Raw genomic sequence first — 14,873 nt, forward strand, 5'->3', positions numbered from 1 at the left:
CTTCCTCTGTTTCTCTGTCCTGCCAAGCACCTGCTGCCAATTTCCTCGTCAGCTCTCTCTCTGTCTCTGTCTCCTTTAAAAGCCCTCCCTGTTCAGCTCCTGTTTGCTGGATCCTCGTCAAACATCCCGCCTGGCTTCCTGTCTGTTATCTGCCTGCCCTGTCTCGTCTCTCCCTGGCTTCTAGTTTGATTTATCCCTGATGTCTCCTTGGTTCAGGTTCGTTTGCTGTTTTTCTGTTGGACTCTGATTCCTGCCCCTGGTTCTGTGAACCAGAATAAACAGGCTTTATTCACCTCTGCCTACTGGTCTCTGCGTTTGGGTCCTCCACACAAACACCGTTCATGACAGAAGGATCCAGCCAACAACATGGACCCAGCAGAGAACCAGGCATGTGAACTCCTCAGCCCTCCCCATATACAGGAGTCTGACCTGTGGAGCTTTTTTTATGGGGAGAGAGAAGATTTTTTTTGTTCCTGCCACTGCCATCAGCTCCAAGAGCCCCTCGACGGGGGCTCCAAGCCTCCAAGGCCCCTCTGCGGGCGCTTCAAGCCTCCAAGGCCCCTAAGCGAGCGCTCCAGGCCTCCAAGGCACCTCAGCGGGCACCCCTAGCCTTCAAGGCCCCCTCCATGGTGGTTCCTGTGCCGCAGTGGGCGGCCCCTTCGGAGGCTGTTCCTGAGCCGCAGCGGGCGGCCCCGTCCGAGCCTGATCCTGTTCCTGAGCCGCAGTGGGCGGCCCCGGCCTCGTCTGAACCTGTTCCTGAGCCGCAGTGGGCGGCCCCGTCCGAGCCTGATCCTGTTCCTGAGCCGCAGTGGGCGGCCTCGTCTGGTCCTGTTCCTGAGCCGCGGTGGGCGGCCTCGTCTGGTCCTGTTCCTGAGCCGCGGTGGGCGGCCTCGTCTGATCCTGTTCCTGAGCCGCGGTGGGCGGCCTCGTCTGGTCCTGTTCCTGAGCCGCGGTGGGCGGCCTCGTCTGATCCTGTTCCTGAGCCGCAGTGGGCGGCCTCGTCTGATCCTGTTCCTGAGCCGCGGTGGGCGGCCTCGTCTGATCCTGTTCCTGAGGCGCTGTGGGGGGCCTCGTCTGATCCTGTTCCTGAGGCGCGGTGGGCGGCCTCGTCTGATCCTATTCCTGAGCCGCGGTGGGCGGCCTCGTCTGATCCTGTTCGTGAGCCGCGGTGGGCGGCCCAGTCTGATCCTGTTCCTGAGCCGCAGTGGGCGGCCTCGTCTGGTCCTGTTCCTGAGCCGCAGTGGGCGGCCTCGTCTGATCCTGTTCCTGAGGCGCGGTGGGCGGCCTCGTCTGATCCTGTTCCTGAGCCGCGGTGGGCGGCCTCGTCTGATCCTGTTCCTGAGGCGCTGTGGGCGGCCTCGTCTGATCCTGTTCCTGAGGCGCGGTGGGCGGCCTCGTCTGATCCTGTTCCTGAGCCGCGGTGGGCGGCCTCGTCTGATCCTGTTCGTGAGCCGCGGTGGGCGGCCTCGTCTGATCCTGTTCCTGAGCCGCAGTGGGCGGCCTCGTCTGATCCTGTTCGTGAGCCGTGGTGGGCGGCCTCGTCTGATCCTGTTCCTGAGCCGCAGTGGGCGGCCTCGTCTGGTCCTGTTCCTGAGCCGCAGTGGGCGGCCTCGTCTGATCCTGTTCCTGAGCCGCGGTGGGCGGCCTCGTCTGATCCTGTTCCTGAGGCGCTGTGGGGGGCCTCGTCTGATCCTGTTCCTGAGGCGCGGTGGGCGGCCTCGTCTGATCCTATTCCTGAGCCGCGGTGGGCGGCCTCGTCTGATCCTGTTCGTGAGCCGCGGTGGGCGGCCCAGTCTGATCCTGTTCCTGAGCCGCAGTGGGCGGCCTCGTCTGGTCCTGTTCCTGAGCCGCAGTGGGCGGCCTCGTCTGATCCTGTTCCTGAGGCGCGGTGGGCGGCCTCGTCTGATCCTGTTCCTGAGCCGCGGTGGGCGGCCTCGTCTGATCCTGTTCCTGAGGCGCTGTGGGCGGCCTCGTCTGATCCTGTTCCTGAGGCGCGGTGGGCGGCCTCGTCTGATCCTGTTCCTGAGCCGCGGTGGGCGGCCTCGTCTGATCCTGTTCGTGAGCCGCGGTGGGAGGCCTCGTCTGATCCTGTTCCTGAGCCGCAGTGGGCGGCCTCGTCTGATCCTGTTCGTGAGCCGTGGTGGGCGGCCTCGTCTGGTCCTGTTCCTGAGCCGCGGTGGGCGGCCTCGTCTGATCCTGTTCCTGAGGCGCGGTGGGCGGCCTCGTCTGGTCCTGTTCCTGAGCCGCGGTGGGCGGCCTCGTCTGATCCTGTTCCTGAGGCGCGGTGGGCGGCCTCGTCTGATCCTGTTCCTGAGGCGCGGTGGGCGGCCTCGTCTGATCCTGTTCCTGAGCCGCGGTGGGCGGCCCAGTCTGAGGCTGTTCCAGAGCCGCAGTCGACGGCTCCCTCTGAGGCTGTTCCAGAGCCGCTGTCGACGGCTCCCTCTGAGCCTGTTGCAGAGCAACAGAAGCGGAGGCGGCGTCCTCCTCGGCGCATCCTGCTGAAGCGGAGGCGGCGTCCTCCTCCTAGGTTCCTGCTGCATTGGAGACGCCGGCCTCCAGAGCGTCTCTCTCAGCTCCGGCCCCACGGCCGGTCTCCAGAGACTTTTTGTTTCCCTCGCCCACCCTGGGTGGGTTGTTTTGATTTTCGGACTCTGTTCTGTTTTTGTGCCTGATTCCCCCTCCGCCCACCCTGGGTGGGTTGTTTTTAGTTTCTGGACATTTTAGGGCGTCTGGGATCCGCCCTTAGGTGGGGGGTACTGTCATGGTCCTGGTCTGATTGTTCCTGTTATCCATTTGTTGTCCTCTGCTGCCCTCTTGTGTCCTCCCTTCCTCTGTTTCTCTGTCCTGCCAAGCACCTGCTGCCAATTTCCTGGTTCTGTGAACCAGAATAAACAGGCTTTATTCACCTCTGCCTACTGGTCTCTGCGTTTGGGTCCTCCACACAATCACCGTTCATGACACAAGCAGAGAAAACATCTAAAGAGATGCAGAAACTACTAAAACTGGGTGAAGAACTGTCCAACGCATTATTAAAAACTGGAAGGATAGTGGGGACCCATCATCTTCAAGGAAGAAATGTGGCCAGAAAAAAATCCTGAATGATGGTGATCGGCGATCACTTAAAGGTGTGGTGAGATCAAATGGAAGAAAAACAACAGTAGAACTCAGGGCTATGTTTAATACTGAAAATAAGAGCATTTCCACACACACAATGCGAAGGGAACTCAAGGGATTGGGACTGAACAGCTGTGTAGCCGTAAGAAAACCACTAATCAGTGAGAAAAAGGCTTCAGTTTGCTAGAGAGCATAAAGATTGGACTGTGGAGCAATGGAAGAAGGTCATGTGGTCTGATGAGTCCAGATTGTTCCAGAGTGATGGGCCAATCAGGGTAAGAAGAGAGGCAGGTGAAGTGATGCACCCACCATGCCTAGAGCCTACTGTACAAGCCTGTGGGGGCGGGGTTATGATCTGGGGTTGCTGCAGTTGCTCAGGTCTAGGTTCAGCAACAGGATGAGCTCAAAGAATGAGGTCAACTGACTCCCTGAATATCCTGAATGACCAGGTTATTCCATCAATGGACTTTCCCTGATGGCATATTCCAAGATGACAATGCCAGGATTCATCGGGCTCAATGGTGAACGACTGGTTCCGGAAGCATGACTCATCATTTTCACACATGGATTGGCCACCACAGAGTCCAGACCTCAACCCCACTGAGAATCTTTGGGATGTGCTAGAGAGGGCTTTGCGCAGCGGTCAGACTCTACCATCATCAATGCAAGATCTTGGTGAAAATTTAATGCAACACTGGATGGAAATAAATACTTTGACATTGCAGAAGCTTATCGAAACAACGCCACAGCGAATGCGTGCCTTAATCACAGCTAAAGGCGGACCAACAAAGTATTAGAGTGAGTGACCTTTTTTTTTGGCCAGGTAGTGTATTTTCAACGTGTTGAAATGTGTGGAGTGGAAACCTCTGTGAGGTCCTGCTAAATGAATGTGAGTCATTTTAAAAACAGCAAACATGTAAAAATGTTGAATTCTCTGAAACCTTCTGGCTGAAACAGAAACTAGAGTTTTTATTTTCTCTGGCAGCTCAGCGGCCGACCATCGAAGGTCAAGCTGCGCGTTCAGCGGTGAATGAGGAGCAAAGCTGCAGACCTGGACAGAAGGTCGGGGCGTCACATTTAATTACCAAACACACACAGCTTGATCTCCATCATCCATCTGCTGGAGGCAGCTCCTCAGGACCAGCAGTTCTCCTCCTGAAGGAGAAGAAGGAGGCCAGCAGAGGTCTGCTCTGTCAATGAGAGGAGTCCTTTAGCCCCCGCTGTGTGTGTTAGAGAGGGAGGGTGTGTTTGTAGATGAGGGTGGGGGGGTCAGGTCTTCATCTGTGGCCATCAAAGGTGGAGACAAACAGAGGGAGCGGCGCGCCGCAGCGATCTGGCAGCAGCACCAAGATAACGGCGAAGTCACTGAGTCCTTGCTGCCCAGCTGCTGCCTGGCGAGGGCTGCAGAGCGGGAGGCTAATGTCCTTTATTTTTAGGATCATCATTAATTACCAGAGACGGGATCTGCTTTGTGGAGGCGGCCATGCTCTATTTCATCCCGCAGTCAAACTAACAGAAAATTGTTGTTATATAAATAAAGATACATAAATATTTTAATAACTTTGCTGTCATTTAACACTGAAAAAGGGATTCATTGCTTCTATTTCCATCAATCATTTCAGAACGCAAACAAAAAGGTGAAAGGAGGTGAAAGTTACCAATAAACTGGCAGAAACGGCAGCAAAGTTGACATCTTTGTTAGCATCACAGTATCGGTTTTACTCTCCTGCTTTTCTGGGTTTGATTTTTGCATTTTTGACGTTTTGCTGAGGTTTGGTCAGGAAACTTCCTCCTTACTTCCTGTTTTATCCGTAGTTCTCTTGAGCAGCGTTTCAGCCGTTGGTCTGCTGATTCCTACCAACCTTTGCTTGGTCATGGATCCACCTTTAGATTCTGCTTTCCTGCTGTTCCCTTACTACCAGCTGGTCCCGTTCATCCCATAAATGCCTGCTTTTTAGTGCCGACCTTCTCAGCATTTAAACCTTTTAAGTCTTTATATCTTTTCTCTGTTTGTTCTCCAGATGAGAAACTTGGTTTGTTTTATATATTATTGACTTTATTAACAATCGACAAACATCTGATCGTTGATTCATGATATTTTGTTTGTTTTTAACACATTTATATCATGGAGCAAAACTTCCTGAATATTTCAGCCTGTGAGCCTAAAAATAACAAAGCAGCAGACTGGAAATCACCTGAAGATACAATTAATTACTTTCCATTTATTTAAACACCTCAGCTGAAGAAATTTTATTAGAAGAAGAAATAATTATTTTAATCATTTAATTCTCCCTTTAAATGCATTTAACTTTATAATCAGACATTGAATTATTTATTTCAGCGTTTTACAGCTTAATTCAATATTTCAATCATCTATGAGATCAATATCCAAAGAAATAACTGTTACACCTGCTGATTTCATGACACATTTATAAAGTATTTTATATTTTTTCCCAGATGTGCCTCAGGAACCACATGACAACGATGTGAAAACTGTCTGCTGACCCTCAGGGGCCCCGACCTCGACTCTGGGAACCTCTTCCGTACTTTTCCCTGCTCACAGTCGACATGTTCACAGCAGAGCTTCTGGTTCTTACAGGAAATATTTGGAAAATAACTTTTAGACAATTTAAATGGAAGCAAATCATAAAGAAGCTTCCAGACAAAGATTCACTTTCAACCCGAAATAAAACAATAAAACCTAAAATAAAATCTCTTTTTAAGCGAGTGCAGTTTGAGGATCATCTCTGCAGGAACCGTCCCCCCCGGTGGACGTCAGCAGCCGACATCCGAGGGGCTGAATGGACCCCCCCTGTGGTGGGATCTGATTGTGGCGTCTTTAGGAACGGCAGCAGTGAGCTGAGAGGAGCTAATGAAATGTTCCTGCGGTTGAAAACCTTGAGGGACGGTTTGGAATTGGAGCTCTGATTAAAAATCACTCAGAAGTAGAAGAAATGAGGAAAGACGGGGTCAGGTCCAACTTTCACTCTGCCTTTCAGACACAAAAACATTTAAAGTGATTTTAAAGCACTTTGCTTCTTTCTCTTTTGACCTTAATGTTACTAATAAATCCAATCAAACAAAGACTTTACAGCTTTTTCCTTGCAGCTCTCTGTAATTTAAATACAATTTGATTAAAAGAAAAGTTCCCGTTGAGCAATAGGAGAAAGAAAGAGCCCCACATTCCCAGGGAACCTGGACCCGGCTGCAGAGAGAGCTGCTCCATTTAAACAGATTGATGAGCTGCTGAACGGAGCACATCTTTCCAATCCCAGGACAAAGACTGATCGGGGGGGGGGGCATGGCTACCTCTCCTTCCTGTTGGCTGGATGGATCACCTGTCGCCACCATGGCGACCGCTCGCAGCGACCCAGTGGTGTCTGTAATATGAAGGCCTGCAGGCTGGAAGGCTGGGAGTCGCAGTCACACGGACGACAGAAGCTATTGCTGCGCACAACAAAACTGGAATTGCTGCTAGCTGGTCCATACCCCCTCCCATCTATCCATCAGCAGCTTAGGCTGCTGTAATCTGATGCAGAGGGTCGGTAGACTGACAGGAGACGGGCCGTCCGCAGGGAGGCGGGCTCAGCGCTGCTGCCAATCACAGATTGATTATCTCCTGCTGCAAAATAACAGAGGTGCAGGTCTGTCAAAATAGATGGACAGGTCCTTCCTCTGATTATGGAGGAATAAATCGTACAGCGATTGGGGGGCTGCGGCCCATTCTGCTTCATGCAAACTGATGCCATCGATGGCGCTGACGCTCTCTCCTGACGTCGCCTCCTTGTGGCTGCAGTCTATTGTCAGCGGATGGCGTTCCTTTATCCGCCTGTCACACTACGCTGTGTCTGCCGCGTGTTTCAAGGCAAGAAGATGAGCTGCACTGAGCCAATGACCAATCAGCATGCATCCCATCCTGTGCTTCCTCAGTATGATGCTTACCAGGAGCTTATCTGGAATAGACAAACAGTTTGGAGGCAATAATGTCACATTTCTAAGACGCCGTATTGAACAACAGGAACTATTTCCAAGAGCCAGCAGCCTGAAACATTCCAACAATCATGAATGGGTCTGAATCGGCCCCTCGCTGTCACGGCTCAGAACAGAGGACCCAGTATTTAAGGCAGACAGACGGTCAGATATCTCCAAAGCTCGTTTAAAACCATCGATCTGCAGTGAACAGCGTCTAAGGCAGGAACCTCTGCAGGAGGAAACAGGTTAGTGACCCCGTCTATCTGCTGGAGGATGATTATGAACATGTGAGTCACTAACCTGGGCCTAAAGTTCAGTCTGAGCGCAGAGGGTGAGGTTAGTTCCAGCCGGTCGGCTGCCAACGAGACGCGGTTTCATGTCCAGAGAGTCCCAGACGCTGAAGTCCCAGAGGACGGAGGACAGGGAGGAGATCAGACCAAGCAGAGGAAGGCAGGATAATCCAGAGGGCCAAGCTTAAGCCGGTGTCCAGGACGTGCTCAGGATTCAGAACCAGGAGGTTAGAGATCCAAAGAGGTTCCAAAGGGAAATCCAGAACAGCGTCAGGAATCAGTTCCAGGTTTGGTAAACAGGAAGAATCCAGCAGGAGTCCGAAGACAGGTCAGTCAAACAGATCAGAACAGGAAGGCTCAGAGGTCCAGAGGCAGAACGGGTCAGACAATCAGTAACACTCAGATATGCTAGATAACCCTCACCAAAGGCTTGACAATAATCTGGCACTGATGACTGGTTGACAGCTGGTTAAAGAGAGGCTGAAAGAGGTGGATCAGATGAATTGTAATGAGAAACTGGGCGGAGCTAGGCAGGTGAATGAAATGAGAAATCAAGCCAGTCAGCAGTGCCAAGATCACGACCCTCCCATCAGTTTATCCGTCCCTCAGGAGCCAAAAAACGTAGAAATGAGACGATAAAACGAACAGAGAAGCTGAAACTGTGAAATTAACAAAGTTATAATACCAGAGCAGCGTCTTCTATGCACATAAAATGAAGAATTCAGAAGTTTCATTTATATAATTGAACAACTTGGTCACATGGCAACAACTAACGCCTTAATAAAATCATAAACTATTAATAATATCTGGGGAATATAATAAATCTGTAGATCAGTGGCGTCCAGATTCAGTCCTAATGGCGGCTATCCGCCATGATGGATGAAAAACAAAAGCTACGCTGAACCAGAAGGAACTACAATCTTCCTGGAAATGAAGTTATAAAAAAATTACTGAAGTAAAGACACTCAATAAAAGTACAAACGTAGATTAATAAAGTAAATATATTTTGCTGCCTACCACCACGGATTAAATGTAAGCTGAGGAAAAGCCTTCAATGTAATCCAGTTCCACGTAGTCTGCTGTAATCTGAGGGTTCTGGAAGCGAACGTCATGTTTGTTGGTGAACGCCTCATGTTAGCATTGAAGCTTCTTATAAATAGGCTTTCATTGGCCAGTAATAATATTATATCCTCCTGCTCTGCAGAGGGTTTTATGTTGTGGATCAGACTGGAAAATTTAGATTTCTTTTATTTCATATATTGAACGAGGTTTGCTGCTTTCAGGAGCTCAGGTTCATCATTAACTTCTACTTTGTAGACATGAAGGAGTCTATTTTTCAATCTTTCCAGGGAAACAAAAGGGTACAAAGACTGATGATGATAAGAACTAAAAATAATAATATATATATAGTTATTCTCAGCAAATGTGGATCTTTTACCATGAAAAGTATCATCATGAGGGAAAAAGTTGAATGTTTTTTTATCTCAGCCTGGTAGCAGCTTCACCTGGTCTGCTGGTCTTGAAGTTTAAAGACTGGAACCCCCCAGTGAGAGCCGAGGAATCGATGACATCAACGCCATAGTCGCTGTGGCTCTTCCTGTACAACATGACCGCCACGATGAGGATGACCACGGCGAATAATCCTGCTCCCAGGCCCGAGTACAGAGCCACGTCGATGGAGTTCTCCATGTCTGGGAGGCAGAAGAAAACAGAAATACATCAATTCACTTCCATTTATTAAAGTTACGGCATTAAATCTGACCGTTTTTAGTCATATGTTAAAGAAAACCAGGCGTGTTTATCTGTTTATGCCAATAGTGGAAATATGTGAGTTTAGGTTGAGCTGAAGTCAGTGAGAAACGTGGAGGTGTCGACTCCCAGCGAGGAAAACAAAGGTGACCTCTGCAGATCCCTCCTCCTCTGTGCTTATGGTGAACATGAGCTGCTGGAGGCAGAGCTCACCTGAAGTGTGGGAGGATGAGCTGCATTGTGGAACGGAAACATAACACCAAGTTTACTGAATTTATGCAGAGAATCTGAGGAAAGCAGATCATTATTTTTCTTTCTAACCGCCGATAGATTTACTGATTTCATCGCTTTGGACCAATAACAGCATTAATTCATGGGGACATGATGGTGACATGCAGACAGGAGAGAACATCCAGTTACACCAACTGGTGGAGAGACTGGTCCAACGGGTTTAGATGGGAAGGCAGCAGGAGTCCAGCTTCTTAGATAAGATCTGTGAAGGTCACATCAGGAGGTCGGCTAAGAACAGGACAGTGAGAATAAAGCCACTAAGAGCAGAAGGATAAAGCTGCAGATGGTTTGATCCACAGGAAGGAACCACGTCCTGCAGCTGCAGATGGTTTGATCCACAGGAAGGAACCACGTCCTGCAGCTGCAGATGGTTTGATCCGCAGGAAGGAACCACGTCCTGCTGCTGCAGATGGTTCGATCCGCAGGAAGGAACCACGTCCTGCAGCTGCAGATGGTTTGATCCACAGGAAGGAACCACGTCCTGCAGCTGCAGATGGTTCGATCCACAGGAAGGAACCACGTCCTGCAGCTGCAGATGGTTTGATCCACAGGAAGGAACCACGTCCTGCAGCTGCAGATGGTTCGATCCGCAGGAAGGAACCACGTCCTGCAGCTGCAGATGGTTTGATCCACAGGAAGGAACCACGTCCTGCAGCTGCAGATGGTTTGATCCGCAGGAAGGAACCACGTCCTGCAGCTGCAGATGGTTTGATCCCCAGGAAGGAACCACGTCCTGCAGCTGCAGATGGTTTGATCCGCAGGAAGGAACCACGTCCTGCAGCTGCAGATGGTTCGATCCGCAGGAAGGAACCACGTCCTGCAGCTGCAGATGGTTCGATCCACAGGAAGGAACCACGTCCTGCAGCTGCAGATGGTTTGATCCACAGGAAGGAACCACGTCCTGCAGCTGCAGATGGTTTGATCCACAGGAAGGAACCACGTCCTGCTGCTGCAGACGGTTCGATCCACAGGAAGGAACCACGTCCTGCAGCTGCAGATGGTTCGATCCGCAGGAAGGAACCACGTCCTGCAGCTGCAGATGGTTTGATCCCCAGGAAGGAACCACGTCCTGCAGCTGCAGATGGTTCGATCCGCAGGAAGGAACCATGTCTTGCAGCTGCAGATGGTTTGATCCACAGGAAGGAACCACGTCCTGCAGCTGCAGATGGTTTGATCCGCAGGAAGGAACCACGTCCTGCAGCTGCAGATGGTTTGATCCACAGGAAGGAACCACGTCCTGCAGCTGCAGATGGTTTGATCCACAGGAAGGAACCACGTCCTGCAGCTGCAGATGGTTTGATCCACAGGAAGGAACCACGTCCTGCAGCTGTAGATGGTTCGATCCACAGGAAGGAACCACGTCCTGCTGCTGCAGATGGTTTGATCCACAGGAAGGAACCACGTCCTGCAGCTGCAGATGGTTTGATCCACAGGAAGGAACCACGTCCTGCAGCTGCAGATGGTTCGATCCGCAGGAAGGAACCACGTCCTGCAGCTGCAGATGGTTTGATCCGCAGGAAGGAACCACGTCCTGCTGCTGCAGATGGTTTGATCCACAGGAAGGAACCACGTCCTGCAGCTGCAGATGGTTTGATCCACAGGAAGGAACCACGTCCTGCTGCTGCAGATGGTTTGATCCACAGGAAGGAACCACGTCCTGCAGCTGCAGATGGTTTGATCCACAGGAAGGAACCACGTCCTGCAGCTGCAGATGGTTTGATCCGCAGGAAGGAACCACGTCCTGCAGCTGCAGATGGTTTGATCCACAGGAAGGAACCACGTCCTGCAGCTGCAGATGGTTTGATCCACAGGAAGGAACCACGTCCTGCAGCTGCAGATGGTTTGATCCACAGGAAGGAACCACGTCCTGCAGCTGCAGATGGTTTGATCCACAGGAAGGAACCACGTCCTGCAGCTGCAGATGGTTCGATCCGCAGGAAGGAACCACGTCCTGCTGCTGCAGATGGTTTGATCCACAGGAAGGAACCACGTCCTGCAGCTGCAGATGGTTTGATCCACAGGAAGGAACCACGTCCTGCAGCTGCAGATGGTTTGATCCACAGGAAGGAACCACGTCCTGCAGCTGCAGATGGTTTGATCCACAGGAAGGAACCACGTCCTGCTGCTGCAGATGGTTTGATCCACAGGAAGGAACCACGTCCTGCTGCTGCAGACGGTTTGATCCACAGGAAGGAACCACGTCCTGCAGCTGCAGATGGTTTGATCCACAGGAAGGAACCACGTCCTGCTGCTGCAGACGGTTTGATCCACAGGAAGGAACCACGTCCTGCTGCTGCAGATGGTTTGATCCACAGGAAGGAACCACGTCCTGCTGCTGCAGATGGTTTGATCCACAGGAAGGAACCACGTCCTGCTGCTGCAGACGGTTTGATCCACAGGAAGGAACCACGTCCTGCTGCTGCAGACGGTTTGATCCACAGGAAGGAACCACGTCCTGCTGCTGCAGATGGTTTGATCCACAGGAAGGAACCACGTCCTGCTGCTGCAGACGGTTTGATCCACAGGAAGGAACCACGTCCTGCAGCTGCAGATGGTTTGATCCACAGGAAGGAACCACGTCCTGCTGCTGCAGGCCTCCCAGTCCAGCGAGGTGTCTGTGCTCCTCTGGTCTCTGCAGGCTTCAGACATCAAACCAGTGATGGAGACAAACCTGCAACAACTGCTTCTCTTCTGTTCTTAATAAAAACCTAAATATTGTTACTTTTATTTATCCATTTTATATTGCATTTATATTGTAAATACGTCTAGACGTTATTTTACCTCATTGTGTCCATCTAAAACTCAGATATACTGCTAATGGATCTTATTGCTGGTAGCGTTTAGCCTGGACACTGAGATAAAGAACAAACTGCTTCCCAACCTCAAACTAAAAACCAGTCAGTCGGACGTCCAGTAAAGTCTTTTCTAGATCTGAACTCTAATTCCTGACAGAAATAAATCCTTCCAGGTGATACAACGTCTTAATTTCTGGGAAAAGGAGGAACATCCTTGGTGCATCTCATGCTGCACAGAGGTGGAAGGGTCATGATCTGGGCTGGTTTTGCTGCCCACAGTGAGTTGGTCTGTTGGATAACAGGACAATGATGGTCTGAAAACGGCCTAGTCAAAGTTCAGAGCTAAAACACCATATGAAGACCTACTGTAACGCTGCAACAGAGAAAAACACACAGAAAATAAGAGGGTTTGTTCTATTAATAAAGATCTACAGAGAGAGAAGGACATGAAGTGGAGCGGCGCAGTAAAATGGCAGAAACAAGACGACCGGAAAGATGGAAAAAGCAGAGAAACAGGAAGAATGGAAGAACTCAGAGTTTGAAGGCAACAAACTTTTTACTTTCAGTTTCAACTTATTCGTTCATTTTGCTTTTAAATTCTCCAAACTTTAAATTCTGCATTTGTGGAAATTAGAAAGCTGCATTGTTCCACCTAATGTAAAAGTAGAGGTGACTTAATAAATGCAGGGACTAAACTATAAATCCTAAACTTCTCCTTTAGAGCTTATTGCTCCTTTAGTGGGAAGATTTTCATCCACAATCGACCCGTTTGACCTGATTTAAGCCAGTTTTGTGGTTTTGCTCGGGAATCGAACCCTCTTTATTTCAGGGAGGGAAACGAGAATCTAAATAAGTCTCTTATTTTTTCAAAAAAGTGATATTTTTTTTTTATTAAGCAGGTAAATTAGACACTTTGACAACAGAACACAATTACAATAAAAAACAACTATTAAAGTCTCTTATTTCAAATGTCTATTATCAAATATCTAATTTTAACAGATTCCAGATCATCTCAATTAGGTTAAAACACTAATTTTAAAGACAATTTGACAGATTTTTGGATGGTCAACCATCAGGCTGGCGGCAGCTTCACTCTGAGTCGTAACTTTAGACTTAGATAAGAATCATAGAAGAACCTTTATTGAACAGAAATGTTATTTCAAACGGCAGCATCTCTTCAGCAGCAGCTCGTTTCGCTAAAGTTCTTCAACCAAAAAGGACGTTTTTGGTTTTTTCTTTGCATTCAGCAGCAAACATGGAAGCAAACCTCCAGCCTTGTTTTCCTCTAACTTGTTAAAAAACAGAAAATATGGTTTTCCTTTTGCAGCATGTGGTCAGAAAATGTAGATTTCTCTTCTTTCATAAATTGATTGATGCTTTTTACTGACTATTAAAAGTTTTCACTCAGTCTGTTTATCCTGCAGGGCAACATAATCCCCCTGAGTGAGGCTGTTAGTAGACAAGAAAAACCTTCTTCCCAAACGAACCAGATTCTTTCTCAGGTTTATTCATAATGTTGCTGTTTAACCAAAGTGTCTGTAATTAGTTTCTTTTATTCTCAGTAAGGAGGAATGAACGCTGCTCTGATCAGAACAGGGCTGACTACCGAGCATTAAGCGCCGTATGATGAACTGTTCTATAAAATAAAGTTCTAACTGGGTGAAATCAACCTCTGTTTATTTAACTGGGGTGACTGGTTGAATACTTTTTCCCACTACAAGCGTTACAGCAAACTAGCTTTATGACTGATTGATAAACTGACATTAAGTTGATCATTAGTGCGAAATGGAAACTATAGATGCTACTAAAACTGTTAGCATTAAACGTTGGTAAACGGCGCCTTTCAGCGCTGCGTTCTAGAACCACGATTCTAGAACCACGATTCACTGCAGGTAAATCTTCCAGGTCGCCCTTCCTCAGACCTGCAGCGCAGTTTGATTTTTCTGTTGGAGGGTAAACAGCCAGCAGCTCATCAGTCTTTGCATTTAAAAGTTGTTCTGCATCAGAAACCTTTCCCAGCATGTGTGGCAGTCTGAGTCCTCCATGTGGCCGCCGTGGGTTTGAGTTCTGACCTTTGACCTTTCCCTTGCCTTCCTCCTCGCTCTTTATCCCATTTCCTCTATATAACAACAATTCAGGCTAAAAAAAAAAGCTTTGTCCTAGAAGCTCGGGCCTCTGTGCTCCATGATGGATCAATGATCAGGAGCAATAAGTGCCGTCTCACAGCATGATGCCGCCTCCACCCAGCTCTCCTGTTCAGGTGGTGCGTTCAAGGTCAGGCGTAGCGTCGGTTTTAAAGCTCACATGGTGTCTCAGTGAAAAAGTTCCTTTTTTTATTTTCTGAATCCTTTCTTTGCTTCGTAGAAATGTCAAAAATGGCTTCCTATAGATTTAGTTTTTGTCTTTCACGTAATAAAACCATCAGATAAATGACAAAAAGTGACGATCCAAAGGGAGGGAATCGGTCTTTCTACTCGTTTTATATGATTTAAACTGCAAACTAAAGATAAAGAGCAGTTTTTTCTATCTATGATGTTTTCTAAAGATGGAGGCCAGAGCCAGCGGTCGCACGCCGATCCACCGTGAAACAGGAAAAGTGAAAGCTCTGCTTTCCCGTCCTGTACGGCGTTTTGCACTTGCAGGGTTTTTACCATAGATTGGT

General features: G+C 49.2%; 1 protein-coding gene across 3 annotated transcripts in view; it reads right to left on the bottom strand.

Annotated features, from left to right (window-relative positions):
- Positions 1–14,873, bottom strand: part of LOC119791278 (netrin receptor UNC5D-like) — a 290,205-nt gene that overhangs the window by 63,113 nt on the left and 212,219 nt on the right. For all 3 annotated transcript variants that reach the window (XM_038297317.1, XM_038297308.1, XM_038297301.1), the window contains one exon: positions 8,882–9,067. In XM_038297317.1, coding sequence (XP_038153245.1) covers positions 8,882–9,067 — 186 coding nt within the window. The remainder of the gene's footprint in view (positions 1–8,881; positions 9,068–14,873) is intronic.

This window comes from Cyprinodon tularosa, unplaced genomic scaffold, assembly GCF_016077235.1.
Source record: "Cyprinodon tularosa strain WSP-4 unplaced genomic scaffold, ASM1607723v1 ctg1100, whole genome shotgun sequence".
NCBI classification, from domain to species: Eukaryota; Metazoa; Chordata; class Actinopteri; order Cyprinodontiformes; family Cyprinodontidae; genus Cyprinodon; species Cyprinodon tularosa.